This window comes from Andrena cerasifolii, chromosome 1 (genome assembly GCF_050908995.1).
Source record: "Andrena cerasifolii isolate SP2316 chromosome 1, iyAndCera1_principal, whole genome shotgun sequence".
Lineage (NCBI taxonomy): Eukaryota > Metazoa > Arthropoda > Insecta > Hymenoptera > Andrenidae > Andrena > Andrena cerasifolii.
In genome coordinates this window covers 31,538,871-31,566,403 of record NC_135118.1, presented here as the reverse complement: position 1 = coordinate 31,566,403, position 27,533 = coordinate 31,538,871, and the positions used below count along the sequence as shown (strand labels likewise).

The following is a 27,533-nucleotide window of genomic DNA, read 5'->3' as shown; positions in this document are numbered from 1 at the left end:
TTCTACGCCTCGCATCGATGAGAAATGCAAAACTTGTATCACGAGAGGAGGAGGAAGCAGAAGATTAAAAAAAAAAAAAAAAAAAAACAGGGCGGAGAACGTTGCAGTGGCACGAGCTGGCGCTCGGCAGTCGAACCGCGCGAGTAACTATTCAGGATCGTCGCGTGGAACGTGTAAATACCGCGATATTTTTTGAAACGTGCGATTGTCGGCGATCCCCGGCGGGGCGCGTGTGCGCGTCGCGCGGAGGTGTTGCGAGCGAGATTGCTGCCAGTGCACAAAGTGAACAAGAAAGGGAGAGAAAGAAAGAGAGAGAGAGAGATGTAGCTCGTAAGAATCGACGCGCGAACGATCGTTTTTTTAATTTCGAATTATTTATTGTTTTTATCCAGAACGTTATTTCGTTTCTACGTGTACTTTCGCAGCTTTTTAACCCCGTTTTTATTCTATTTAACTGTACGTACGCGCGCCTGTACGCGCCACGATGGATCCTTTTGAATTGACGCGCTGTTAACAGAGGAAAGCGAGCGTAAAAGCGCGCGCGCGTATTATAGCGCGGACGTTGGTGTTCGTCGAACGGGGGAGACCGTTGATCGGTTCCACCGTGCGTAATTATGTAAGAGAGTTTGAATCGCGTTTTTCCCGCCGCACGAGATTGATTGCTCGCCGGAGCCGTCGCGTGCACGCGAAGGGGAAGGAGAGTATCCTCGGGCGTTGCGTCGAGCGGTGCTTGGTTCCGCGTTTGCTGGCTGTACGCGTGCGTGTGTGTATGTCTCTGTCTGCCTGCTTGGTGCGCGTGTGCTTGTCCCCGCGAGTGTGGCTGCCTGGTTCCGCGAGTGCATGTATTTTTTTAATACACATATCCGCGTATTTTTCCTAGATCGCCGGAGACAAAAAGATATTTATGAGAGGCTGCGCGGCGACAGTGGAGGGGGAGGAGCGATGATCGAGGAAGTGGCAACAGCGACTCGGAGGAGAATATATAAGATTTCCTTTATTTTCGATTCATTGTACGCAGCCGCGATGTATGTACGGTACGGAGTGTAATATAAAGTTGTAAGTAATAGGAGAGATCCTGAATAATTTACTCGCGTCCTCGCATAGTCACGGGAGGAAGGCGGAGGGCCCTTTGTACAGAGTATGTAAATGGTCCGCGCACGCACTACACACATACACAGACACACGTACACGCGAGGGGACACAGAGAACGAGGAGAAACATTGTTTGTTCAACTGTTTCGCGAATTCCATTTCGCTTGGTATTTCCTGAGAAAGTAATAATAAAAAGACCTGTGGAAATCCTGTGAATATTCAAATCTGCGATGTTGAAGTTCTCCAGAGATTTCGCGTGGCAATGGCGTTTCGTTCCAGGTGGACGGGGCCCGTTTTCGTCCTGAGAAATAAGTATTTTGCTCCCCGATAGGAAGAACTGCAGCTGCACGAGAATGCGGAAGTCCTACCTCTCGTTTAATCGAATCAGAATGCTCAGTCTGTTGGAAAAAGCTGAGGTCAATTCAATTCCTCGGGCCCTGCAATACCTACTGAGAAAAGCAGAAATATCTGTATGTACAAGGCCCTCAAATTTGAATCTACTCCTTTTCCAGCAGCCTGTATTTTAATAGAGAAAGATTGTCCACGGCATTGCATATTGTGATCGATTGAATAACCGTCGAAGCTGTTAGCAAAATCGAAAAATGTTTCAGATAAAGATCGAAAGGTGTCAAAGAGGATGTAATTTAATTTTTCAATCTGAAACTTACTTTGGTAACGTTAATCAACATGGATCACTCTGTACTCGGTATAGATGGATCAGGTAATGAAGCACTCGACTGGGTGTTGGGAAAGAGCGTTTAACAAGCTCGGTGCATCTGTGGTTCTTTCTGTCGCAACACCTGTCGATATATCGAGCAATTGTCCTTTAAAGGTTACCCTGAGCAACACTCGCTGAAAGCAGAAGCTTATTAACGCCATTGAAATTGAAATTCTTTAGGCTTCGTTGCGCACTGTTTGTTCTCTCTACCCATTCGACAATATCGTGGCGTGTAATAATCACTTATGCGTGTCGTCGTTCAAGGATCAGAACAAAGTTATCCTGTCACTCTGTGAAATATCCAATCAGCTCGCGTCGAAACTGACGGAGGGGAAATAAGATCTTCGGGTCGAAGAGAAATTAAAGATACTATAAAAGATTACGTGCACCGATGTTTCAGTGTCTAAAAGCCTTCTCGCACCTTATCGAGTACCTAATTATATTTTTTATCGAGAGAAATCGAGTGTTCAACGGTGTCTGAGAAATTGCGTTAATCGGTTCGAGTCGGATCTACAAAGGAATTTCTTCACGTCTGTTCCCATGCGAAATGTTGATTTGGCTGAGCTTGCAGATACTGAGCGAATATTAAATGTCTTGTTAAAAAAAAAGAGGGAAGAGTGAATGCCTCCTTTCCGCACTCCTCCGTTTTCAGGTTTTTTTTTAAAAGCGAAAGTTATGGAAAAATTTCACCGTCGGCAAAAGTCAATTAGCGTAGTTCCGTGAAAGTACCATTTTTGTCTGTCTCCTATGAGGGTTCCTGTTTATGGTTTTATCTCCTTGCATAAACACACCTCTGGGCTCAATAGCTTCTATACGGGAATAACAGGAAGGATGACATCATCTTTACTCTCTCCATTAATTTAATTTATCTTTATTGACGTTACTTAATGTCCTATGAACAATCACTGGAGCGCGTGAGGTGAACGCCTATAGCCTTTTGTGAATGCAGTTAATGAGCTATGACTGACAGAATTGTGTAGCTTCTAAAAATTTAAGGTTAACTACTGTCGTGAATTGCTTGCAAAATTGAGCCCAGTAATTTCCAGAATTCTTTTTGTGATCAAATCAGGTAGAGCCAACCAATTTTTTTTGGTGATTTTTTTTCTTCATTTGGATTTTTTGCAAATCCCTAACGATCAACCATTTCCTTGCACGACGTATGGTAAAGCATTCCTCGGATGGCGAACTGTTCGAGTGACCACACGGAAGTCGACGCCTGGGTCAGTTTTGACCCATATTAACTATCCTACCGTACCTTAAAAAGGACGTTCTTTTTTCAGAACAATAGAGAAGTCATCGGGTACCCGAGATCTGAAAACATTTAAGTTGTGATTTTGCAGTGTGATCAGATGTAAGAACTTTTAAGCAAGAAAATCGGGTCCCGTAATTTCGGGTACCTGCAACACCCCTTTAGAGAAACAATATTTAAATTCCCTAAAAATTTAATTTAAATTCCCTAAAAAACTTAAATTTAATTTCCCTAAAAAACTTAATTTTGAATTTTTCCCTACCACTACTGCGGACTGACCAGGGTATCAGCTTGCCCGAAGGCAAGTGGGCCCCTTAGCCACCGACAATATTACTAAATATTACTAAAACGTATACCTTTATTTCCCCAAAATTTTAATTATACTTTCTTGCCACATATGTATTTTTTTAAATTTTATTTACTTATAAAAATGAAACGATAAGCTTAATGTGGTCATGGGTGGGCCCCCTTTGTCTCCTGGCAACCAATATTTCTAGACCCAGTCCGCCACCGATGACTACCCTCGGCAACTTGGGTCCAAAAGGACTCAGCACCACTGAGGTTAAAATCTGCGCTCGGAAGGAACATAACCTACTCACGCGTTACTGTTAAAACATACTCGCTTGCGAATGAATGCTGGGAAATACAACTCCACGCAAGTCCCAAGCGTTTTACGGTTACTATTTATTTCTTACTTTGTTTACGGCTTACGTAGTGGCAGCCGTAACGAACTTGGGAGAATCTTGGTCAACGACGCGTCCTCGAAAAGTCAGGTGTAAATCACGACAGATAAGTCGCGCGCGCGCGCGCGTATCAGTCCCATGCGATAACACGCTTGGATCAGTCGCCGCTGAGGATGCACGAGCGCGTATTTTTCCCTCGCGGGACGACTCGGTCCTTTCTCTCTTCTACGTCTCGGGGAACACGATGCGAACGGTCGATTATGAAATCGTTACATCGCTAGAAAGATCGGTATATCGTGCAACGTCGCGCGCGACAAACAGAGACGCTGCACTCTGTCTACATCGCAGCAGCTGAAAGACGTATAATGAAGTCGTAAATCGAGCGAGACAGCAGAGCAGGGTGCGCGATTGACAAAATAGGTGCTTCTTAACCCTTTTCAGGCTGCTGCCTGAATCGCGATAATTAAAATAATAATAATAATGAAACGTCTTTATTGCACTAAAGTACACATCAAGGGTAAGGAGAAAACAGAGAATATCCATTTTTAGAGATTTTATGGTGTTAAACGCATTTTGTTGGTGGCAACTGGGACTACAGAATTGTCGAACCACAAAGGGTTGCTAAGTAGAAATATCCATATGCGATAAAATTAAAGATTTGGTGTCCTAGTTAAAAAAAAATGGCCTCCCTCAATTTTTGCACTCCATGTGCTATATAATTTCTAACTCTACTATTTTTCTCTTTCTTGTTTTCTTATACGTATTTGTTTCTCTATCTTCTTTGTTATTTTCGTAATGTGTACAGGTGCAATACAGAATTATTATTATTATTATTATTATTTTTGTAAAAGAAGGAAATGTCTCCACTTTTCCTACAAGCACTATTCTGAATAGTGCAAGCTTGCATTACGTCAGGAGCCCTTAAAACTGCTTTGACATTCCTTATTTTCCCCCTTTCCCCTCAAATAATGTACAAAACGATGGTGTAGAGGGAAAACTCGGCTTGCAATTAGCTGCTTTAAGCCTGACGTGTAGATTATCCGCGTCCCTTATTTTTGGTTGGTGTAGAAGCTCCCAAGTTTCTTGTGAGTTCAGTAACCACGACAAGGATGCCAATTTCCACACCACTCGAGCACACAAGTTAACTACACGGCTCCCACCTGAGCTACCTTGTCCCAAATCCGAAAGAGGCACTTTTGGGTAAAGCTCAGTGCTCTCCGATCGATCTTTGACCGCTTGCCAAACGTCGCCTCGGGGGATGATGACCCTTTGTTTCCTCCACTCCCGGTTTGTCTGTACTTACCTATATCGATGGATGCAGAGGTTTTAATTAAACTACTCGGCAGAACAATAGCCTTACTTGTGATTTCCTCGGAGAATTCGAAGACGAGCTAAGGAAAAAGGAGTGAAGACACGTGGCGCTACTAGCGGTCGATGCTGGAACTTCGTTCGTACTTCGGCTCCGTACGTGTTCCAGTCTGTTCGATCCTGAATCGTGATCGATCGAGAACGGAACGAAAGGGATCGTTGATCGGCTACCGGGCACGGAATGCGATGGGTTCGGTGCGAAAGGACGGAATAAAAGGGTAAAATGTCAGCGCGACTCTGTTCTACCTACGAAAGAGCAAACGCATCCCATTAGCAGTTCAGAGATCGCATTGTTTAGCCCGTGTGCCCTTAAACGAGAGAAATCTCATCCATCGTAACGACGTTGGCCTTTGAATCGCGTGCCAAACGGATGGCGATAAATCCAGCCGTCCCCATGGCTGGGAGAAAATAGTCGCGAACGAATCTCCTACTTGGCAATTCATCGAATACGTCCAACACACGATATCCTCCGAGATACGCAACGATAGTCCGAGGTGCAACACGGCGCGCGTTCTTCGCGTCTTCCGTGGGTATTTCCACCTCCTGTCGCGATTATATCGAATTAAGACGCGCGTCTGTTCCTTCGACCGCCATTTGCCAACACGATGTAATATTCACGAAAAATTGTGAACTCCTAGATCGTGAGAATTTAGGACGTTAATTGCGAAGGAAGCTTTTAACTCGCTGATCTCAGCACCCCAAGAGATCCTCCGTCGATTCGAATTTGTGGATCAGTAGGAATTAGATCCGAGAGACAACTTTTTTTTGGTTGAATTATTTACGGGAGATACGAAGTCGATGACAGCGTCACTAACGAGGAACACTGTCGAGGTGTGCGACGCTGATTTTTAACCTTTGAAATAAGTTAAGCACATCAATCTGAGAGACACGTTGTTTTTTTAAAGGGCGAAAGCACCCCTCAAAGTTCGAAAGTCGTTATATAAAATTATAATGCTATATAAAAGCTTATGTAATTAGGAAAGAAAACTTGCATAATAGAACAACTATAATTAGATAATACCGTGTATTATTTATCTACTTCGTCTCATTCACAAGAAAATGGAAAGCTGTGCTGTGTCCACCCCTTTAAGCTTCCAGGTTTCGCCAGTCCCTCTTTATTCCGGTTACCATTTTTGCAACTGTTACCCCATAGATCGCTTTGTAACATCTTTGTCTTCTACAATACACGTCATTTCTTGGACATTAGGCGTTCACAGTGGCAGAATACTTTATTCGGGAAATGCCAATTTTCGAGCTTTTCATCCCTTAAAATTGACATTGGCCAAAAATACGCGTCTCTCGGATTTCTGTGCTGAACCACGAGTTTCAAAGAGAAAAATTAATTTAGGAGCCCTAAGGCTTGCGCCTGCTATCATTTAAACTCATCAACCTCATTTTAAAGGCAGTTTCATCCGCAAGGTGCTCGTAAAGATCGTGACCTCCCCTCGTGAAATGTAAATCGAACGTTCAGAAACTTATCTCCAATGGAAGAGCATTAAGATTCTGTTGCAATGAAGCACTCTTCTTAGCCATTTGATATTTCTTTGTTTGGCAACTGCACTTCATGTTCGAACAGAGGAATTCAGAAGTCTGAAACCTATCTGTACCGTATGCGAACTCGACGGAGTTTACGATCTCTCATGAATCGCTAAAGGACAATCTAAAAATCCTTGCCATGGAAAATACGTCGAAGCAAGTCTGCGCTTTTAATATAAACTATTACTCCTACCTTGAAGAGATTCGCAAAGAAACAGGGATCGAAAAGCAGGAACACGATACCCCAACGTCCATAAATGATTCACCAGATATCTCTTGCACAATGTTTTGAGAATATGAACGTCACCTTCGTCAATTCTGAAAGCAGAAAACTGAAGTTTTCACAATTGCGAGGAGGTACTAGTACATACTCTTCAAGTACCATTCATACAGGCAACGACTCAGCCAGTGAATTAAATCACGTACAACATAATAGTACTACCATTACCAGCATTCAATAAGAATCAGATTTAAGCGTCCTGATCGCGGTACATCGTTACCACACTCTAACAGTACTCGCTAACGCTTTCCTGATCCCATTCAGAAGAAGATGGAAAAGAATGAGAGCTAGGGGAGCGTCCTTTCGATCCCCCGCGAGGATCGCGATCGCGAGGTCACGTCAGAGGGGGAAAAAACCGTCATCCTTCCACATAGCGACCAGTATCGGGTATATAAAAGCTGGCGGAGCGAATGAGCGCAGATGTTCGCAGCTTCTGAAATCCATCCGAGTGTCTTCGCGAGTGGTACAGTCGCGCGTGTGTCTCGAGGGATGCCATTTCGAGCGTCGTCGGTGTGATCGATCCTCTGGCGACGATGACCTCTCGCGATATTGTGCCTCGATCGCTGGTACGTTTCAGTCAATACGACTGTGGATAGCTAGCTGGGCGCCTCGACAAGCTTCTTGCGATTCACGTGACAGTGGGTCGATCCGACGGGTCCTACAACTCGCTTTGCCTAGCAGACGAAGGAGGATGTTACGTGGCGACTAGCGCGACAGCGTCCACAGACGTTTACCCGAGGTGATTTCGAGTGTTCGCCTCGGGAGGATCAATAAAGTAGAAAGTGCCCTTTCGATGCAAACGCACCAGCCAGCGTGACGACGCGTTGTAACGCGGAAAGATTGCACGGTCGCTGGCAATTGAATGGTGCGTTCGCGTACTCGGATCGGTCAAGAGGTCAACCGAGCGTCGAATGAAACCACCTCGGGCGAACAGTCCCTTCTTTCACGTCCGAGGGAACAGTTCTCGGAAAGACCTGCTATTACGAGATGTTTCAGAACTACGCGTGAGAACTTAACTGAGGAATCAGATACGACTTGTGCAGTAACCCTCGAGTGGTCGCGGTTGGAGCGCCGCGCTCCTTTCTTGTGTTTAAAGCAGCGGGATTTAGAGTTGCGGGATTATTTAGTATAGCAGTACCTAGAAAGTAATGCTATTTTTTTGTTTCTGCCTTACAGTTATTTTTATAAGTTCCACAGGAATATAAATTATCTGCAAACCTTCTTTAGGAAAGTGTTCCATCTTTGATTTCGTAAATCAAAGGATACTCTTCGGTATCATTTACTATGCTCTTCCGCGACTCCTCCAGGGTTAAGACTTCTTTTACCACTTTTTCCAACTTCCATTACTCAGTTATGACTTCACCTGCAGCTCTAAAACGCCCTGTCTACCCTATTATTTCAATACTCGTATCGTTGACGAAGGGAGTATCAAAAGACCTTTATCTTCCATGACCGTATTACACCTTCCTGGCAGTTCGCCACTAGCCATTCGCTGGGGATCCATTTACCAAGTTTGGACGCTTTCCCAGTAGTTTGTACGTATCGATGAACCCAATCTTTTCTATAACGGTAACACTTCGACCCCCTCCCCCCAAAGTCACGCCAGTACACGCTTCATGAACCGCCTAAAATTGCATGGTTCGATTAAAGTTTGCCTAAGTCTTCTAGTAATTGAACGAATAAAACAGAAATCGAGAAAACTTTACTCACGTGTGACGCGGTGTAGAGAGGTAATTCTGCAAAGTGGCCGTTTAAATGTCGGTTCGTCCAGGAGATCGTAGTCACTTTTACCTCAATTTCCAGACAGGCGAGGCTGGGGATGGAAGATTTACAATCTCAGTATAAAGAAAGCATGTTAAAACAACGTTAATTATTTATCATGACCAGATATTACCTTGTCGATGGTTTCGCGGCCCCTTTCCCCAGATCTTTTGGCTGGTGATTCTCTACGCGAGCCATTGCATCGGTGATAAGTTGTCGCCCGACCAGAAGGCGCCTGCGTTCGCCCGCGGTTCCGGTGGATTGATCCTGAACACGCCGTACGACGACAACAAGGCCCGAAATCGGCCGATCTCGGCGCCGGCAGCGCAGAACGCGCCGGACGGGGTGCAGAGGGAGGAGACGGAGATGCTGAAGGAGGTGGACGGTGAGCTGGTGCGGACCGTGAAAGGAAGCTTCTCCTATGATAGCCCCGAGGGTCTTCCCATAGCGGTGAAGTGAGATCCCCGGCTGTTTCTTTCTTACCCGTGCTCCGTCGAAGACGTTGCTACTTGGGTTACTTCTCTACCACGAATACTACTCGAGTTAACGTCCTCTTCAAGGTACGAGGCCGACGAGAACGGGAACAGAGCCAGTTTCAAGTTTGGCACCGCTGCTGGAGGCGCTGGATCGGGATCCACCGGTCGTCCATCGGGGCCGAAGGGAGATGGCAATCGCGGTGGTAAAACTGATCAAGGCGCGAAGGGATCGAAAGGATCGAAGGGTAGCAGCTCATACTTGCCGCCGAAAGACGTCGACAGGAGCTACCTTCCGCCGCAATAGGACCAATGCTTTGTCTCTCGATCGAAGTACAGCGGGCCTTCGATGCTAGGACATTCCAGGAAAGCTTCTTGTTCGCTAAGCTGGCAATAAAGGATATTCAGGGCCGAAGGAATATAGTGATATCGTGAAAATAGTAGAGGCTGAAGACAGCGCGCTTAAGTGTTGGCAATCAACAGCCCACAGATATATTGCTGTATAAATCTCGGGCACTGTATTTGTCACAATTTAACTCGCAAAAGATTGCCAAGTATGATAAGAACCTAGGCACATTAAGGTGGACCTTGCAGCTCTGTAATGAGCGATGAAGAACATATTTCACGACTTACATCCTCAAAGTTATTTTGCACATTCCTTGGGAACGTCTTAAACGCTTCACTATATTCATTCCACCCGATATAGCCAACCGATGGAAGAAATACAGCGAATTATTTCTTGAATATGAATTCAACGAATATTCTTCCACTGTTTCTTCTGTGGTAATTGTTGTTAGAAGTTATACTTGAGAAATTCGTTCGCGAATTGCAGGTGCCTGGCCAATAATCGTTAGCAATCGGTATGCAATGATTTTCGAATTCACTGTATCTCTTCCACCGTCTTCTCGCGATCCCTTAACACCAAGATTGATAGCGCGACCATCCATCCTACTCGCGAACGCTGTACACCTTTCTTCTCCCGCTTCTCACACCTGCCGAGGCACGCGACGCGGTGTAAAATACCGTTCTTCTATCTGAAAGAAATGTACAACGTGCAAGTAATCGCGCTAGAAAACGCCTAGCTAACTTATTAATGAACGCATCGACGCATTGACTTTTACAGTAAGTACGAAATAAAATATACTTTTCCACAAACCCTCGTATTAATTTGGCAGTCTTAACAAGATCCTATTATCGAACTATCACCATCGTGTTACTCGTCTTAAGTAAACCGCCGAAGAGAAGACACTATGCAATTCTCGTCAGCGTTTCTGATTACAAAAATGTTTATTTCTGTGAAATTTAATATATTTTACAAATAAACCAACCCAACGGTCGCCGCTTGAAATGTTTGGCAAATATCACGATTTCGTTAACGTTCATCTCTCGGAACCGCGGTACGTGGTATAGCCGAACGGGCTCAACAACACTGGTATGTGATAATGGCCAGCAGGATTCTTCACATCGAAAACTATCTCGATGAACGGGTACATCGTTTCTATTCTCCTCAACGTGAAGTATTTGTCAACGTCGAAATGAATCTTGTAACGCCCTGCAGTGAAATTCACTTTCATGTTGTCCACTAAGTCTACGCATCGACCATTCGGACTCGTGTTGCTGGAAAGATGAAAATACAATTTTATGTTTGCAACAGTAGAACCAATAAGGCAGAGTTGAGCGTTATTCGAGTAAAATATCGAATAAATTCTGCTTCGAATAATATTCGAATAAATTCTTACGAATAAAATGAAGTTATTCGAGAATAACGAATAAAAATTTATTCCAAAATAACGAATAACAATTTATTCGAGAATAACGAATACAAATTTATTCGAGAATAACGAATAAAAATTTAAACGGTATACCCTTGTATTCGTCACATTTATTCCTCGCTGAGCTCTCTCGAGGAACAAATAAATTCTTACTCGACTAAACCTAGCTCGGGTAACGTTACAAATTTATTCGTTACTAGCTTTACTCCTCGGCTTCGCCCGAAATTTAGATTCTGATTTTATAAAAAAAATTTACTTATTTCTTTGTGAAAATAGTCACATTATCTGGATTAGCTAGGCATAATGAGGTGGGACACATTTCGTGGCCTCAGAGTTTACCGTTTGAAAGTTTTTAGGCAATAGACAAACGGTTCCTGCTTTATATATTAAGATTCAAGAATAATGTTTCGTCGAATAAAACTGTTGTTCGTTATTCGAAATAAAAGTGTTCGATAACGGGACCACGTTTATCGATCAAATGGAGAAACAGTCTGAAATTATACCTTTCGTTTAAGAAAGTCCATCGACCGTCCATTAATTTGTAAAGACTGACTTGCAATCCTCCCACCGGTAAGCCTTTGCTTGTATCCACTACGTGGGTAGAAATGCGAGGCTTCTTAACCGTGGGACACTTAACTGTCTTTAAAAGCACATGCTGAAACAAACGTGTAGCTCAACAACCACATCAACAAATCACTCGAACACACTTATAAAGAGAAACGCTGCAATTAACGTACTTTCTTCGGGGTTTGATAGCTAGTGCTAGCAACAGCTGCCTGATCCTTATTTATCGGAGCGCCCTTCGCGGCGTCCTCCGCCTGATTAGCAGCGATCGCAGGCTTCTTATCAGCCATTACCACGGTAGGCAGTTTGCCCTTTAATTTGCTCAGGACGTACTGAGTGCCAGGTTGGAACGTGCCACCTGTTAATGTCAGAGTTTTCCCACCCGATGTCAAAGTAATCGTTTTACTTTGCCCAGGTGTGATCGGGATCGTGTTTACGGGTTGAAGCACGCCGATCGTGTTAGATGTGGGCGCGACCGAGGAGTTTATTTGATATGCTGAGCCTAAAATTGGCAACGGGCAGGCCACCATTATTCCCGAGTCCCCTTGTTGCTTACATTCGCCTTGCTGAAATATTATTAACTACAATGAAAACTGATACATTTAAGGGGACATTCTACTCTCTCGGTCGAAAAATCCGCCACTTTTCGGTGATGGTTTTTATAATGAAATACACACTCCACATTTTCTAATTTCGGGGGGTATATTGTACCACTCTTGAAATACAAGAAAAAATCTTTGTTGTTTGTTTATTTTACTTGTTTACTTAAATATTTCGCAGTGAAGTTGGCTTTTTCAGAATTGCTGGCGGTTGAAATTTCGGACGATTGGATCATCGGAAATAAGAAAACCAAACATATTTTTAATTAGCAGAAGTATCGCTATCTCGCTAACCACAAATATCTTAAGATTTTTTAATATTTTCCCACATTTTATATCTATTAAACAGAAAAGAAATGCCCTACTTTCAACTCTGATCAACTCCCATTTTAATAACTTTGGTCCAAACGTGAAATACGTTTGATTTTTTATTTTCGATCATCCAGTCGTCCGAAATTTCAACCGCCAGCAATTCTGAAAACGCCAACTTCACTGCGAAATATTTATGTAAACAAATGAAATAAACAGCAAAGATTTTTTCTTGTATTTCAAGAGTGGCGCAATATACCCCGAAAAGTTCGAAAACGGTAAGTGTTTATTTCATTATAAAAAGTATCACCGAAAAGTGGCGGATTTTTCAACCGAGAGAGTAGAACGTCCCCTTAATCGATATACAGTGTGTTATTTTACTGCGTGTAATATCTACCAATATTTTCGCGGACTTTCTATCTAATTTACTCTCGCCTCGCCGAATCGCTCTTCCGTTCTCGCGCAACTCTTTTTGGGACTCCTTATTAGGATCCTCCGTATTGGGCATAATAGACATAACTTGTATCTCTGGATGACTGTGATCCTCCGACTCTACCACCATCTCCATCTGCACAGCCCCCTGATTGTCTGCTTCCTCTAAATATTCACTCTGCATGTGGTCCATTGCCCCGGTCAAAGTATCTTCCTCCTAAAAACTCCAGCCATTAACATTCGCAGATCACGCTGAAGCGAACAGGCGAACTTACCACCCTCTCTATTTTGATCTTTTTTATGGACTGTTTAACATCCTCGTCGTCTACAGGCATTTGTAAATTCCTCATGTCCTCTTCCTCATATTCGTCATCCTCGTCGTCCTCCTCCTCTTCTTCATCTTCATCTTCCTCCTCAACTTCGTCGTCAATCTCATCGGACGGGACTTTCATCTGCGTGTAATCCAACTCGTCGTCCGTTTCCAATCTTTCAACGACATACTCCACTTCCTCCTCGTTCTCCTCTACCTCCGTCTGCACGTGCTCGACAGTCTGGTGGAGAAACGTGACCGTTCTTAAAGATTTGCGGATGAGACCGTACGGAAGGATTCATGAAAATGAAAAGCGCAAACCTCGATTTCCTCGATCTCTTCTATCTCTATATCCTGCTTGCAATTTACGTTCCGCGCGGCAGCCTTCTTCTTCTCCTCCGCTTCGTGCAACAAAGCCGCACGTTGGTGCTTCATCGTACAGGTGTGCTTCAGTAAAGAAAGTCTGTGCGCGTGTAGGTTCTTCTTGCAATACAGGCAGTAGGCGCGTGTTGGCTGAAACTGGACAGACGTCAACCATCCTGTAAAAAGATTGCATGAGGTAACACCGGCTATGGTGGGTAGTTTTCAAGACTCAATAGCGAACACGTTAAAATGGATACAAATCGTTCGGTACAGTAAGCCAATATCTCTTTAGCCGTACGGCGTAAAAGCTCGTCGAAAGAAACTTTGTTACACCAACCTTCGGCACGGTGCTTCTTAGATTCTGACGCCGAACTTACGAACTTCATTCGGAGTCTTATCAACGAACAGTTACGAGAATGAGTTGCTCAGCAGAGAATAGCTGCTGTATACATTGGCGCGGAAGGAGCCGCGCGAAGTCCGTTTAAATGATTCCCGAGAAACACTTGGTGCACGCTCTTAATTCGCGTTACTTGATTTCGGTCGGACTCGCACGTTCCATTTACGCGCGAGGTCTGTACTGTATATTATCTCGTGCGAGCATCTAACGCGTTGCGTTACCTGTATCCATTTCAACCACATTGCGAACGCAGTGCCGCTCGAATACCTCGCGTATCCCTGAGCCGGTGTTTCGTTATTTGCAATTTCGCGCGCGCGCCATTCCCGCCTGCCTGCAGCAATCGCGGCAGAATATCCCGACATTGAACGGCTTGCTAAGCAACATTTTCTTGGGCAAACTTATTAGGGAGGGAGATCACCTACAGGAGTGGTGGTAATGTTTGCGTGACGCCACGGCCAACCAGCGTCGCTGAAAATATGTTGTCGACGCTGGTTGGCCGTGGTGTCGGTTAGTCTCCAATTACGGCGTCTCACGCACGATTACCAGACTCCTGTAGTGTTCCCTCTCCCTAATAAGTTGCAAAAGAAAATGTTGATTAGCAAGCCTGCGGCATTCCACTAAATACGTTTCGATCGTATGGTGATATCCACTCGAAGAACCATAGAATTACCCAGCATTCCCATTACTGGTAACTTATTAACGCTAGTAATATGGTTAGATATGTAACACTGGGTAATGTCATACACCGAACGTGACGGATCGGTCGTGCAATTCTCCACGTAGAGAATGGAGTGACGTTCGATTGAAAGGAATACGGTTAACTGTTCGGAGGCCCGTCGCATCGGAGTTGCGGGCAGATCTGTATAGAATAGTCGTGTCGAGGTAACGGGTACGTGGCGATGGCATTGGGACTCGGGAAAACGGTACGCAGCAGCCAAAAGAATATCGTGCGTGATGGGAGGCGTTCGAAACATTGGAAGATGTCGGTGGCTCGTCGAATAAACGACGAGAGGGAGAGAGAGGTGGATGTAACGCGGGAGACGGTCCCTCTAAAAATAATTTACTGGCCGTTGCGGAGCGAAAGCGTGATTACTTAAGGCCGTGACGAGACGCGATGCAGCACGGGATCAGCAGGCGTATGCGTAGCGCGTATACGCGGGGTATGCAGCGTGGCACGGATGGACGTGAACGACGCGCTGCAATGTCGCGAGTCATAACGTTCTCTAACGTGTTCTCGGGGACAGCGACGGACTGTAACCGGGTAGTACCTTTAAAGTCGGGCATCTGTTCCCATTCTTTGCGATACCGCTGCGTGTAGACACGCGTTTTAGCATGGCTGATTTTCCCGGTCGGAGTAAGACGCTGGCCCGTGGTTGTCAGCAGATTAGCGTGCAATACCGTTTCACCGCCCGTGATCATCGTTGGCTGCATTTTTTCCTCCATTACTTCCGAACGTGGGGCCGATTCGAAATCGCCCGGATCACAAAATACCCAAAATCGTAACACGAAATCACTAAATAGTTTTTTCCACGACGAAAGGGAGAGGGGGCACTCGGCGAGCCCCGAGATCCTCGCCTAGCCTAGTACCGAAGTTAACTCCCTAGCAATGGCGGACACTACAACGTTGCGACGGTGTGCGGCCCCCCAACCCCCTCTGCTCGTTGCGACCGAGCTGCTCCAACTTACACTAACGTACCAACTGCATTCGCGCCCTGCCTCCTGTCCACTAAAATTTCTCCCTTTTTTCTGTAGAACTTGCGTATTGTAAATAATATCCTTGTGACAAATATTGAAACTTTTTTCTTCGCACTTATTATCAAATTTTTAGTTACACAGACGTGAAAAACGAAAGTAATTCATTTTTACGATCGCAACTGTAAAATTATATAGTATCCGTTTTACTTCGTTGAGGAGTAATCTAGATATCTAAAAGTTATCTAGATTTTTGAATACATGAAGATTTATTCAGCATATCGTTTTTAATATCGACTGGGAGTATGTTTATTTTGTTGGGTGTGGTTTTTATTGATTGCATAATCAGGGAACAATTACTTATCGTTTGTCTACTGTATGTAACATATTGCTCTTCGTTTTCTACGTACGACACTGCTCTCAATAGGATATACGTAATAATTGGTCAAATCGATATGCGCGCGCATACTAACGGATATTCCATATTAGGCGGGAATGGCGTTAATTGGTTGTATCCAGAAAATGTACAGAATACTTTGTTTTTGAGGTCGCACATAAAATATTTACTACACGCTTGTTACGTAAATTGCATATTTAAAAAATCGTGTACGACTGAGGCAAGTAATGCTCGATTTTGTGTAGAAGATTTGGAACGCCATCTAGGCGGCCCTGGATTAATGAATCAATAGTAGCGCTCCCTTTACAAAAGAAGAGTAAATTAAGAATATCCAAATTAAGGGCAGCCTTCAAAATAACTTAAATTAGGAAACATAAAAATTTGCAAAGAAATGCAGATAACTTTGCACATACCTTTCGATATAATTCCCTCATTTTTTTATATTGGTTAATGCTAAAAGAATAATAAAACAGAAAAATCATAAAACATTCCTATATTTGTCTCCCTATCTTTCTCCCGCATTAATTCCCATTAAAAATGTGTCCCAGGGGATTATTAGTATAGGAATACATCAATTCAATAATTGTTCGATGTTTAAGCACCGATACTTAAATAAAATTTCAAACCCTTTTTCGTCAAAGATATTACTTGCACGCATCATACTTGCTTGTCGTGCATTAAATTGCTTGCAAATTAATACTCTCCAAAAACTTTTTCTCACTGTATAAAAATCGTAACAAATTATTGTTTCTAGATTTTCTATGGGGAAGAATATTTGCCTGCATTCAGTCGGATTCATTAAACAGTGACAGACACAATGTCACTAGTTGGCTAAACAATTGTATCATTAAATTAAATCTACTCAACGCACGATAACAATTTAGTTTCTGTTTTTTATAAACATCCCGAAAGATTTATTTACATTTTAGTGCACAGAGACTGATATTTAACGCGAGTATAGAACGTTGGAGTTATTATACAGCATCTATATGCGGACGCAAGTTTGCGTCGCGTACGAGCACAAACGGGGAACTTAAAGCTTTAATAATACATGAATGGAACAATAGAAGAATTCGTTTCAAGTGAAAGAAACACATCTCAAGAATGCAATACGCATAATATTCGATAATTTTCATTTCTATACCCGCCACTTCGAGAAACAGACGCCGGCGAAACACCGTGTAAACATGTACGGTGTGAATGGAGTAAGGCAATTATTTACTTAAGTTTTCTACTTAGCATCTGATTAAACACTTGCAGTGTTTAACGTTTGAAAGAACGTAATAAAATTTAGATAAATGCAAGGAGCATCGATTGTCTCTTACGGTTAAAGAGGTATGTTTGATGAAACCAGATTCTTCCAAAAAGTTGTTTCGGGCTTGAACAATGAAACAAGCAAGATATAGAGTAGAAGCTTTCATTATACCTGTACATAAGAAATGCTCTACTTCCTCTGTTTTGATGGAGTCGGACGATGTGAAAATGAAACTGCAGAATGTACATGATACTGTAAATATTGAAAACGAATCGAGTTGCATACAGAGCGATAGAGATAATTCACTGGTCAGTGAGGACGAGAGTATGCAGAATTTCAGAAACTACATCACCCTTGAGAAGCTTGAATCGAGGCTCTCGAATGGAGTAAACAAAAGTAACTCGGTTAATTTTTATTCCTCTCTTATTATCCCTGAAACACGGTACCAAGTATTATACGACGTAGACAGTGCAAGCTTCTCAGCGAATGTATTTAACGAGGCTCACAGATTGTCGACGATTGACGAGAAAAGTGAAGAGTCCGAAGACAAGCTCGCGGACCTCTGTTACCATGGGTGCGAGAATGGATGCTCCGCGACTGTGCCGACGCCGCAAGAAGTTAGCGAAGAGGTGTTTAAGAAGAATTGGTTGCAGAAGCTGAAAGATATAAAGCGAAGGGAAGAGGTATTAAGAAGCAAGGAAATGAATTTTCAATATCGCGAGAGAGCGCTGTCTCAGAAAGAAAGAGAAGTGAAAGCTTTGGAGCGGCTGTTGAAAGACAAATTGAAGCAAGCGGATTTGCATCTGAAGGAAAGTAAACACGTGGAAGATTTATTGAAAGTACATAACTCGCAGGAAAATACTTTAGAACCTTCGATTAACTGTGATCTTAAGGAAGCGCATAAACACTTCAATACGAATGTTTCTGCGAAGGAAGTAAACGATACGGATGCAAAGAAATTAAGTTCGAGCGTGCAGAATGTTAAAATGCAAGAGACGTTCAGTAATCAAGCTGGGCAGGTAGATAAACGTGTAGATAATGTAGACACGGCAGAGAAAGATTCGCAAGAGAAAACAACAAGCACTGGTAGCTCCTCTTGTTCCTCCGATAATAGCCTGTTCGAAGGGAAAAGGTCGAAGAGACTTTCGACTATAAGAAGTTCCATGACTTTGAAATCGTCTGGCTACAAATCTGCTTACAGCGGTAGCAACAGGATGAGGAAGCCTAGCAAAATATATTACGAAGATTTGGATACGACGTTATCCGCCGATATAGGGGACTCCTCCTTCGTTCAAACTTCACAGAAATTTAATCCTGAGTTATATAAAAAGCCCTCTGCATTTACGAGATCAGCCAGCGAGCGTCGCGGAAAATCTGCGAGCAGCGGAGTCGACGTGATTCCCGAAGTTCAAAACGTGGCCAATCCTAAACAAGCGTTTCAAGTACCTAGAAAAATCGAGCAGGATAAAGTATTAAAAAGAGTGACTCAGAATATTTCTGTCTCGCAAGATAAGGGTACAAAATTTCAAAACTATGGTCTCATCGACAATGGAGATATTAGAAATAAGGTGGACGGAATAGAGAACGAGGGGAAGTATTCGTACCTCAATTTAGAAACTAGCAATAGCTTGCGCTCGCACGAGAAATTGATTAAAGGCTCGAAGGATAGACCGCTGTCCTGGAACGAGGAGACGAACGAGTGGCTGCTGAAGAAACGAAAGGCTTACAACATGACGATGAGGAAAGCGTCGCCAGAAGATGCAGAGAATAAAGAGAACCTCAAGTGCGGTATGAAAACTAATAAGTCTGAGAAAGTGATTAGCAAGAGGGATATAAAAAGTAGAATACTTACCATATTTCGTTGATGCGACGACGACAATATGGGAATGAAAAAGTGTAATCGAATTATTGTAATTATATGCGATAGTTAATTGCTAGATGAAAAGCTATGTTTGTGTCGAAATTCCTGCAATGTATTTTTGTACAAATAAGATTATATTTTATATGCTATTATTAAACTATGCTCGTCGAAGCGACCAGAATGTTTGCCGCTGTAATGTAATCCTAATCTTGACGCCTTTTGAAAATCAACATTCAGAAAGTTTATTCTTTGATGTTAGTTACATATGCGCATAACATTATAGCGAACTAATAGATCGATGAATATACAGATGCGAGATGGAATTATGACCAGCTCGGAGCTTCTCCAGGCTTCAATTCCCTTCCATATAATTTAGATTTGTCTCGGAAGCGTGTCATTCTCGATGTTTCTAAGCGATCCAAGTACCACCCGATCGATAAACTAATCGACATGATAACACCAAAACCCACGTATGCTTGTTTAAGCGAGGGCTTTGGAACCGTCATTTTGAAGGTTTAAGTGCAACGCTTTCTGCTTCGCTAGTTCCTTTTTCCACAAACGGGTGTGATTCCAATCCGCATAAATGCAAGCTGCAGTCACGCCGGGGAAGAAAGACACTGCCCAGTATCGTCCGATCAAACGTCTGATTTTTTCTTTACCCATCAAACTGAAAGGCAAAATACATTTAATCGCATCATTTATCTGGATACTGTAGCTGTGTACTGGATTACAATTAATTTTTATACAATGTTACTTTACATAATACATACACCGTGTGATTGTGTGTGACGAAAAACAAAAACCGCTAGACAAGTAATTACTCTACAAAGAAGTAGAAGTTTTACTTTTAAAAGAAACAGAAGTAAGTCAGTGGCAGGATTTAAGAAAAATTAGGAAGCACCGAATGGTTATGATTTGAAGGGAAATCAAAATTAGTTCGAGAATGTGTGCGTAAATAGATCGACAGTTATGTGACAACGGTAAATAAATCGACGTGAACAAATTGAAAGGAATGTTGAATACTACGTAATAACGTTGAACAGATTTAACGATTACAAACCTGTATTTCCCAGTAGAAAACCTACTGCGCGACGAAGCTGCACGCCGCTGCACGCTACTGTGTGACGTAATCGTAGAGTATGATCCACTATAAGTACATATACAGGGTGTTACGCTACCTATAGTTAATATTCTAGGGGGTGATTATACGGGCGAAAATAAGGCGAAAATCAAGAGTGACGAAATTCCGGTGAAGCCTTCGTTTTCGAGAAAATTGACTTTGAATTTTAACTAAATACGCGTGCATCAGGCGCCTGAGGTTCAAAGTCAATATACTCGAGAACGAAGCGTTTACCGGAATTTTATTACTCTTGATTTTCGTCTTATTTTCGCCCGAATAATCACCCTCTAAAGTATTAACTATAGGTAGAGTAATACCCGAATGAAAGCTTCCTTTTTTCTGCATTCTTTCCAAATAGAATGATTTATTTTGAATAGACCATACATTATTGTATTTACATCCAAGTTTTTCATCTAAAGTTAGGGACTAATATATATATATACAGTTTGTTTTCAACTAAACACCTTGATAAAAAATCAATCACTATTTATAATTTGATTGATAAAGTTAGCCATCGATTGCTGACAGAAAATATGTATTAATGTATAATTGATTAAATGTATAGTTGACGAGCAGATTTCTCAAAATCTACAGGATAATTTGAAAATACGATTGGTGGCCAAACTTCGCGAGTGTGTTCTACCCACCTTAACGATAGAAAGTCATCGTATTCGTCATTTCGTTTGGAGCTCGCAGGTTAGCGTTACGCATTCAAATTATAATCTCTTCATTCATTCGATTCGAACAGCACAATACGTTAGAATGATTCGCGTTACAGTTAAATAATAGTGAAATTGAGAATTAACCGTTTTCCGTTGATCTTAGTTTCAACCGCGATATAATAGCGTGTAGCGTTTTTATAAAATCAAGGCCACTAAATAATTAATAAGCTCATGCCTTTTGAATTTTAAACACTGCTTGTATTTAATACTTATGTACAATATTTTGTGTACGATACTATGAACATATTACTGTAGCAGAAACATTTACGGCAAACGAGAATTTCTTGAACAATCAGGGAACTTAATCGAGGAAACTACCGTTTTAAAAAACTATACACGTATTAACCAAAGCATACACCACATTAAGTTCGGAACCCTGCAATTTAATACTATAAATCCTTTTTTGGAAGATCACTTTGAAAGACTATTAACGTCATTTACTCTCATAGAATTTCCTTAATGGAATGCAAATAAATTCATTGAAATACTTTGATTACATTACGACGTGTGTACACATTGGCTGAATATTATCATCAACATAATAAAAATACATGAATCTTCTTTCTTGTTTGCATCGCGTCGTTGCACGAGGATGCATTTACTATTTAATGAAACAATAGGCACTGCACATAAGTACCTTTGCCTTATCGAGCGAAGAAGCAAAAGCACCAGTTCTTCGCGAAACATCATTATTTACGGTGATTCTTCTTTAAGGAGCCTCGTATCGATATCATTTAAAACATTATAATATATATATGTATATATATAACGGTATGTAATACTTTTGTGAAACCAGGTATCGAGGGACCGAGCAAAAGATCGATCAGCCTCGGGCATCTATCATCTCTGTGACTGTACAAATTGTACCTTGTCTAGTTCATCGTGCAATATGCCAAACAATACGCGACAGAGAGAATTCGTGACGGTTGGATCTTTATATTGGTTATCATACAAATGAGATTTTAAAGAAACTCTTCGTAACGATGTCGATCGAGAATATCTGGAGAAATTGTATTTCAGGCGAGGATGTACCTGTAATCGAGGCGTTGGCGATCTGAGAACGTACGCATGTACATCGAGTAATACACTAAACATAGTTGAGCGTCGATTAGATTTCTTTCCCACTTATCATTCCGCATTTATACCCTGCTCTAAGGTGGTAGTTACCCAGCCGCCAACGCGATGAAGCACAATTAATGTAATCTAATGAAAATATAGGGACGTAATATATACTCTGATCGTTCGTACAAATTTATACTGATATGATTTTCTTTGTTCTATTGCAATGCCGTACTTAAGAAATAGCGTTTCATTTGGCATCCGTTGGCGGCAACACAGCTTCCGATGACGTGTTCTCTAAACTACAGGACATCTTGTAATCGCTCGGGGATTTCTCGTTTTGTACCGTAACAGCGACAGCTTCCGTGTTCATCGCGCTCTCTTCGCAAGCTGTTTCCCTGTAGCGCACGATGTGTATTAGAAATCTCCGTTAAATTAATTCTGCTGTTAAATTAGAATGCTCTTTAGTTACCTGGTATATAAAACTTCATTCGGACAACTGGGGCTCGCGCTTTTATCAGCGGTACAGGCGGAATACAGACAATCGTCGGTGCTTTTGTGATTTATATCAGCTTCTATGCGCGAAGCACCGTCAACGGGACCTTCGATTTTCACATCACCTGCTCCAATAGCGTCCACAGCTGTTTTACTTCCGGCCGCGGCTTCCGTTTTATTCGGATCCGACGCCGCGTCCGGCGTCTCTTTTTTCATCTCATCGCGTAGCTTGTTATCTATTATCACAGTCGGGGATGTGTTGTTCACGCTGGGGGTATTTTCAAAATTATCAAAATTCGCCCAATCAACATTTTCAACTACTGGCGGCACAGTTACACTGTCCCATGGATTCACTTCGGGGAGTTTGGGACCGGTGGACAATGGTTCGGTCGTATCCCAAGCTAATGTAACAGATAGTAATATTATTGAATCGGTAAAAGAAACTCGATGTATGTCGCGCAAGAGAAGGGGAATTATAGTTGAATTAATAAAACCTTCGTCATCTTCATCGGACGAATTGGAATCGTTATGGGGTTGTTTTGCGGGCCAGTCTTGTTTATCCACGACGGTCTGGAAAGTAAGTTCACCCTCGTCGCCCCATTCCACTCCAGCGCTGCAATCTTCCAAGCCAGCCTTTTGTTTCTCCTGGCATATCTGTAAATAAGCATTATTTTGAAAACACGAGATATAAATTCATTCGGGGCATAGAATCGTTATTAACAGCAGCCGTACCTTGTTGAACATGTCTTCCCTTTCTTCGTGATCTTCTTCACTGAGATTAAAGGCCAACGTTGTTAATTGGTCAACCGAGTTACTATAATAGCATTTTTATAAAGAGAAAAGAATTTGCGGAAATACCATACTACGTTACATTTCTTCTACTCTGGCTACTTTCCCTTCAACGGTTTGTTATTCGAAGTTCTAACGTTCTCTTTGCACTTATACGCGTATAATGTGGATGCGAAATTGGGTGGCATTAGTAATAAATTAATCGGAAACGCGTGCACTGAGTTACTTACTGAAGATCACCTTCGCTGTTGAACTTATTGTCGTAAAATCCAAAAGTCTCGATCAATTGCGGCGCCATGTGCTGTCCCAGGTAGTTGGTGTAAAACTATTCGCGTTGGACAAATTTATTTAAGGTAGTACCGTATAGAATTTCAAGAGAATTATATTTTTTACGATATTTTCTCGCAAGTAGATCGCGCGATACTAACTTGCTCGACCCGTTGAACTTGAAGGAATTCTTCTTGAGGATTACTGTACTCATCTGGACTTTCTCTGGTATTGTTCATGTTTGGCCGGATCTTACCACTCTGAAAATTCATGTGACGAATGTAACTCGAGCAATGTTACAAAATCGCAAGTATGCGAAAACTCGAACACACCAAGAGAATTTGATGAGTCTTATTAATCGTTGCCAATTCATTATCCACAAGCTTCTCCCATTTAATGAGACACACGGGTGATAAATTGTCTTTCAAGAATTTATCTAGATTCCCGCTCTTTTTACATTGGTTCACAATGTTATTCGCGATATTTATCAAATGACCCATGTATCCCTGTCTGACTCCACTTCCTGTATTTCTAGAATATAACAACATGTTTAGCAACTTCTGCGTATTCCTACGAAAATATGAAATTTCCATTACTGTTCAACGTACTGTTTATTATCGTTTTTATCCCACGCTTCTAAAATTCGATTTATTAATCTGCACTTGACAAATATCTGAAAATTCGGTCGATTAGTCAACTCCTGTTCCTTTTTACACTCGAAGAATGTTCGATCTCGTTGGCGTGATACTTACATTATCATAAATAATGTCATTTGTATACTTAAAATCACAATTAATAGCTAAAGCCAGGCACGATTGTACTTGAGTATGTAGGAAGTTGTTCCATGTGTATTTAAAAAATAAGTCCTTGAAAAGTATAAAACCAAGTGTACATTTTTAAATGCTAGAATTTATTCAATTGCTTAAGCAGCACAAATTTTACTTACCAGTAGCGTTTGGAATGTTCCTAATTCTATTAAGGTCTCGAAAATCTTCACATTCTCTGTTGACATCAATGCTGTAAATAACTTTGCAACATGTATGCGTGTATTTCCTAATGGACATTCTAATATACCAGTAGTTGTTTTGACCGGAGGTTTCTAGAACATAAAGACACGTTTCAGAAAAATCGAATTTGAGTAAAAGAGATTCAACTGTTTTACTTCGTAACGTAAATATTAAGTGCAACGATCATTTCTTCAAAACATATACGTGTAATGCTTACATAAGGTGGATCTAGTAAGAGCTTGTGAAGTTGCTCCAAATAAGGCAGAGTTGCGTTTGAAATTTGTAGGGGCTGCTCGTCGTCCGTGGGCTCTTCCCCAATGCTACTATCATCTCCCTCGTTTAAGACACTAGAATTACAAATATTACTTCCGCTAGCGCATGTACTTCCTCCGAAAGAATCAAGATCCATTTAAATTAATTAACATTCTTACTTGTTAGCTTTTTGGCCTAATAGTTTAAGAAGTACCTGAATTCCTCCGACAATACTACTCTCTAATTTTTCTCCAGTTAGGATAGTCTCTAGCAACAGAGTCACCGTGTCTGCTCTGTAAAAGAGAAAGTGTAACTTACTTTAGAGGCAGAAATTGCGATTAGTTTAATTATCGTGAAAGTAGCAATTGCCGAATACACGGCTCCTTCGGTTTTAGATTCTCTCCTATACTTACGATTCAAGAGTATTTAAAATAGGATCCGGATCAGTGCGTTTCGTGGATGTACGCTGATTCTCTCTCGTAACAGTTATCATGTCGCAAAGTAATTGCGCAGTATTTGCGTGTTTACTTGGTTCGGAATTAGAAGACAGTAACTTTACCAATCGTTGCACCAACTGTTGACTATCTAACCACTGTTAAAACAAATATATATATCATGTTTCGTGCGGAGTGATATGATCAGGTTTATTACTCGAGCGAACGCATCTGGGTTTATTATAAAACTGGATATCACGTCTTAGACTTTAAAACCTTAATTTCTTACGCTTAAAATATTTTGCCGCATTTCAGTGCCTTCCACCTGAGTAACGAGTTTCAATATTAAATCCATGATCGCGGATGTTTCTAAGTGCTTCAGAAGTAGATCAACGCATGTTTCACGACTTTTTAGAAACTCTATCACCTGTAAGCAAGAGAACTGATACGAATACCAGTTCTGATGGAAGGAACGAAAGTGTAGGAGTTACAGGGTCGGGTTGCAAACAGGGAGCAAGGAAAAAGGGATATTTATCGTTTAATACTTGCGATATAATCATGTTTCAATTAATTGATATTACCAACTACTTTATGCTTTGCGTTGAGTGTTAATAAAATTGTCGCAATGACACATATTCACCTGGTCCGTTTTGCGAGCTACAAGTACTCCGATCGTTTTACTAAAAAACGATGCCAACAGAGGATTTAATGGCTGGTCCGTATCGATAAAGGAGTAAAGTTTGGCCAAGAGAACTTCGTCGGCTAAAAAATGAATTGATTTTAATCTTCTTATGAAAAATTATATTCCTACAAATCTAGTCTACTAAGATACACGGTCGTTCACTCGATGTACCTGCCAGTTTCTCGTTTAAAGTCGGTAAATCGCAAGTTAACAGCTCGCATGCTACGTTTGGGTATTTGTAACGCCAACGCTCCTCTATGTCTGTCGGTGGTTCTTTAGTCGTCAGCGTTACCAATTCCTCCATTACATCTGATCTCGTCAGACTGCAAGCAATATTGTAATAACATTAACCAGTCTCCCTACGACTACATCACGATCTTACTTACTATTCGAGCAGTTTTTTATTCTGGATTTTACATTCTTGTAAAATATCCTCTTCATCCATTAACTCATACAACGTAACATCCTGAAATTACAAGCAGAACTGCATTTTCATTTGAATCGAATAATTACTAATTTATGTCTAACGAAGCGTATAAGATATAGGTTACCGAAAAACACACATTTTACGCAGCTTACAAAGTAGCATTTGAGTGTAAGGTTAACCCAAATAAACTTGTTGGCAAGAATAGAAATGCTTTCCAAATATTAGAAGTTAGAAAAGAAAGTATCGAGTCTCGAAACATTTAATTAAAACAGCGGGAGTCATTAGCCATGACCCTGCATTGTTCGCTTTGTGCACATTTCATTGCACGTATTAAAAATTCATTATTATCAGATATTCCCCAACAACTCTGTAGTAAGTTGACAAAATCTTTGGTAACAAAGAAAAGTGAAGCTATGAGAGGGTAGGGATCGTGTGCTATAAAAAAATAATACACGTAATTCTGACCAGGAGAGAAATATCGTCGCAAGGTACGAGAAAGAAACGGAAAGGCTTATTCCGAGTTGGATCGAGAATGAGCTGGTAGAATTTCGAAAGTGGCAATTAAGGAAGATAACAGTTTTGTGTCCATTCCATAGAGGAAAGATATTCGTACCTGCTTGTTGAGCAATGCCTCGATGTGAGGCGATGACACGTAATTATTCGCCCAGAACATGATGCGACCGAGTATCTCGCCTTGCTCAACCACGATACGATTAATCGGATACGAAAATAATCACAACATTGAAGTGGTAGCCACTAAAAAAATAACGTAATGCTTCGCGAGAGGGAGAGCCAACTAACATTGCATGGACACGTATTAGAACGGTGGACGGTGACGACGCCACGGATAATTGCAGCAACGGTTGTCGCCGCGAGAACTAAAGTCACAAACAAAACCTTTTTTTTTTATTTGCGTAGAGCCTAGAGCAGGGCTATATAGTTTCGAAAACGTTCGCTTTTCCACCTGAAAGCGGAAGCTCCCGACGATTGTTTTAACTTTGACGTTTGCTGCGGAAGCGATGCTTCGCAATCGACTTTCGACCGTGCGAGTGCACCTTATTTCAGAATATTCACATCACAATTTAATCGCATCGGCATTACGGAATCAAGATTACCGTCCCGAGCCTGCCGGACCTTCCCGTGCATTCCCTATTAGCGGGAAAGTATCG

At 41.8% G+C, this 27,533-nt stretch overlaps 6 protein-coding genes across 17 annotated transcripts; 2 read left to right on the top strand and 4 right to left on the bottom strand.

Annotated features, from left to right (window-relative positions):
• The first annotated feature begins 26 nt into the window (after positions 1-26).
• On the top strand, positions 27-9,466 carry LOC143376124 (uncharacterized). 2 transcript variants are annotated; one of them, XM_076826050.1, is made up of 3 exons: positions 27-3,029; positions 8,852-9,141; positions 9,247-9,466. In XM_076826050.1, exons 1-3 carry the CDS (start codon positions 2,988-2,990, stop codon positions 9,464-9,466), a joined length of 552 nt encoding a protein of 183 aa, XP_076682165.1. In that variant the 5' UTR covers positions 27-2,987. The 2 variants fall into 2 exon arrangements, with proteins under 2 accessions (XP_076682165.1, XP_076682167.1); XM_076826052.1 differs by lacking the exon at positions 27-3,029 and adding an exon at positions 7,365-7,491.
• Positions 7,463-8,931, bottom strand: LOC143376144 (uncharacterized). 2 transcript variants are annotated; one of them, XM_076826072.1, is made up of 4 exons: positions 8,820-8,931; positions 8,636-8,738; positions 8,363-8,550; positions 7,463-7,599 (listed from the first exon to the last, which is right to left on the bottom strand). In XM_076826072.1, exons 1-3 carry the CDS (start codon positions 8,882-8,884, stop codon positions 8,407-8,409), a joined length of 312 nt encoding a protein of 103 aa, XP_076682187.1. In that variant the 5' UTR covers positions 8,885-8,931; the 3' UTR covers positions 7,463-7,599; positions 8,363-8,406. The 2 variants fall into 2 exon arrangements, with proteins under 2 accessions (XP_076682187.1, XP_076682177.1); XM_076826062.1 differs by lacking the exon at positions 7,463-7,599 and having other exon boundaries at positions 8,088-8,550.
• Positions 9,467-10,427: 961 nt separating the features above from the next.
• LOC143375953 (uncharacterized) lies at positions 10,428-15,679 on the bottom strand. Of its 7 annotated transcripts, none has more exons than XM_076825682.1 (7): positions 15,174-15,679; positions 13,467-13,684; positions 13,111-13,377; positions 12,801-13,052; positions 11,669-12,061; positions 11,435-11,586; positions 10,428-10,776 (listed from the first exon to the last, which is right to left on the bottom strand). In XM_076825682.1, exons 1-7 carry the CDS (start codon positions 15,346-15,348, stop codon positions 10,539-10,541), a joined length of 1,695 nt encoding a protein of 564 aa, XP_076681797.1. In that variant the 5' UTR covers positions 15,349-15,679; the 3' UTR covers positions 10,428-10,538. The 7 variants fall into 7 exon arrangements, with proteins under 7 accessions (XP_076681797.1, XP_076681805.1, XP_076681787.1 ...); XM_076825690.1 differs by having other exon boundaries at positions 11,435-11,571; positions 13,111-13,386; positions 15,174-15,677; XM_076825672.1 differs by having other exon boundaries at positions 13,111-13,386; positions 15,174-15,676.
• Positions 15,680-16,815: 1,136 nt separating this feature from the next.
• Positions 16,816-19,569, top strand: LOC143375950 (uncharacterized). The gene has a single exon (XM_076825658.1). It carries the CDS (start codon positions 17,381-17,383, stop codon positions 19,112-19,114), a length of 1,734 nt encoding a protein of 577 aa, XP_076681773.1. The 5' UTR covers positions 16,816-17,380; the 3' UTR covers positions 19,115-19,569.
• LOC143376154 (NADH dehydrogenase [ubiquinone] 1 beta subcomplex subunit 1) lies at positions 19,328-20,337 on the bottom strand. 2 transcript variants are annotated; one of them, XM_076826085.1, is made up of 2 exons: positions 20,171-20,337; positions 19,328-19,777 (listed from the first exon to the last, which is right to left on the bottom strand). In XM_076826085.1, exon 2 carries the CDS (start codon positions 19,614-19,616, stop codon positions 19,434-19,436), a length of 183 nt encoding a protein of 60 aa, XP_076682200.1. In that variant the 5' UTR covers positions 19,617-19,777; positions 20,171-20,337; the 3' UTR covers positions 19,328-19,433. The 2 variants fall into 2 exon arrangements, with proteins under 2 accessions (XP_076682200.1, XP_076682208.1); XM_076826093.1 differs by lacking the exon at positions 20,171-20,337 and adding an exon at positions 19,881-20,127.
• A 747-nt stretch (positions 20,338-21,084) lies between these two features.
• Positions 21,085-27,516, bottom strand: Fmt (phosphatase 6 regulatory subunit 1-like protein fmt). 3 transcript variants are annotated; one of them, XM_076825412.1, is made up of 18 exons: positions 26,978-27,516; positions 26,324-26,403; positions 26,109-26,260; positions 25,896-26,017; positions 25,545-25,715; positions 25,235-25,413; positions 25,001-25,114; positions 24,787-24,916; positions 24,509-24,661; positions 24,315-24,428; positions 24,171-24,235; positions 23,895-24,093; positions 23,724-23,822; positions 23,526-23,620; positions 23,239-23,320; positions 22,484-23,160; positions 22,247-22,409; positions 21,085-22,155 (listed from the first exon to the last, which is right to left on the bottom strand). In XM_076825412.1, the coding sequence occupies exons 1-17, from the start codon at positions 27,035-27,037 to the stop codon at positions 22,262-22,264; spliced, it is 2,640 nt and encodes an 879-aa protein (XP_076681527.1). In that variant the 5' UTR covers positions 27,038-27,516; the 3' UTR covers positions 21,085-22,155; positions 22,247-22,261. The 3 variants fall into 3 exon arrangements, with proteins under 3 accessions (XP_076681527.1, XP_076681536.1, XP_076681545.1); XM_076825421.1 differs by having other exon boundaries at positions 21,085-22,409; positions 22,484-22,907; positions 23,001-23,160; positions 26,978-27,508; XM_076825430.1 differs by having other exon boundaries at positions 21,085-22,409; positions 22,484-22,907; positions 23,001-23,160; positions 23,239-23,278; positions 26,978-27,507.
• Between the last annotated feature and the right edge of the window lie 17 nt (positions 27,517-27,533).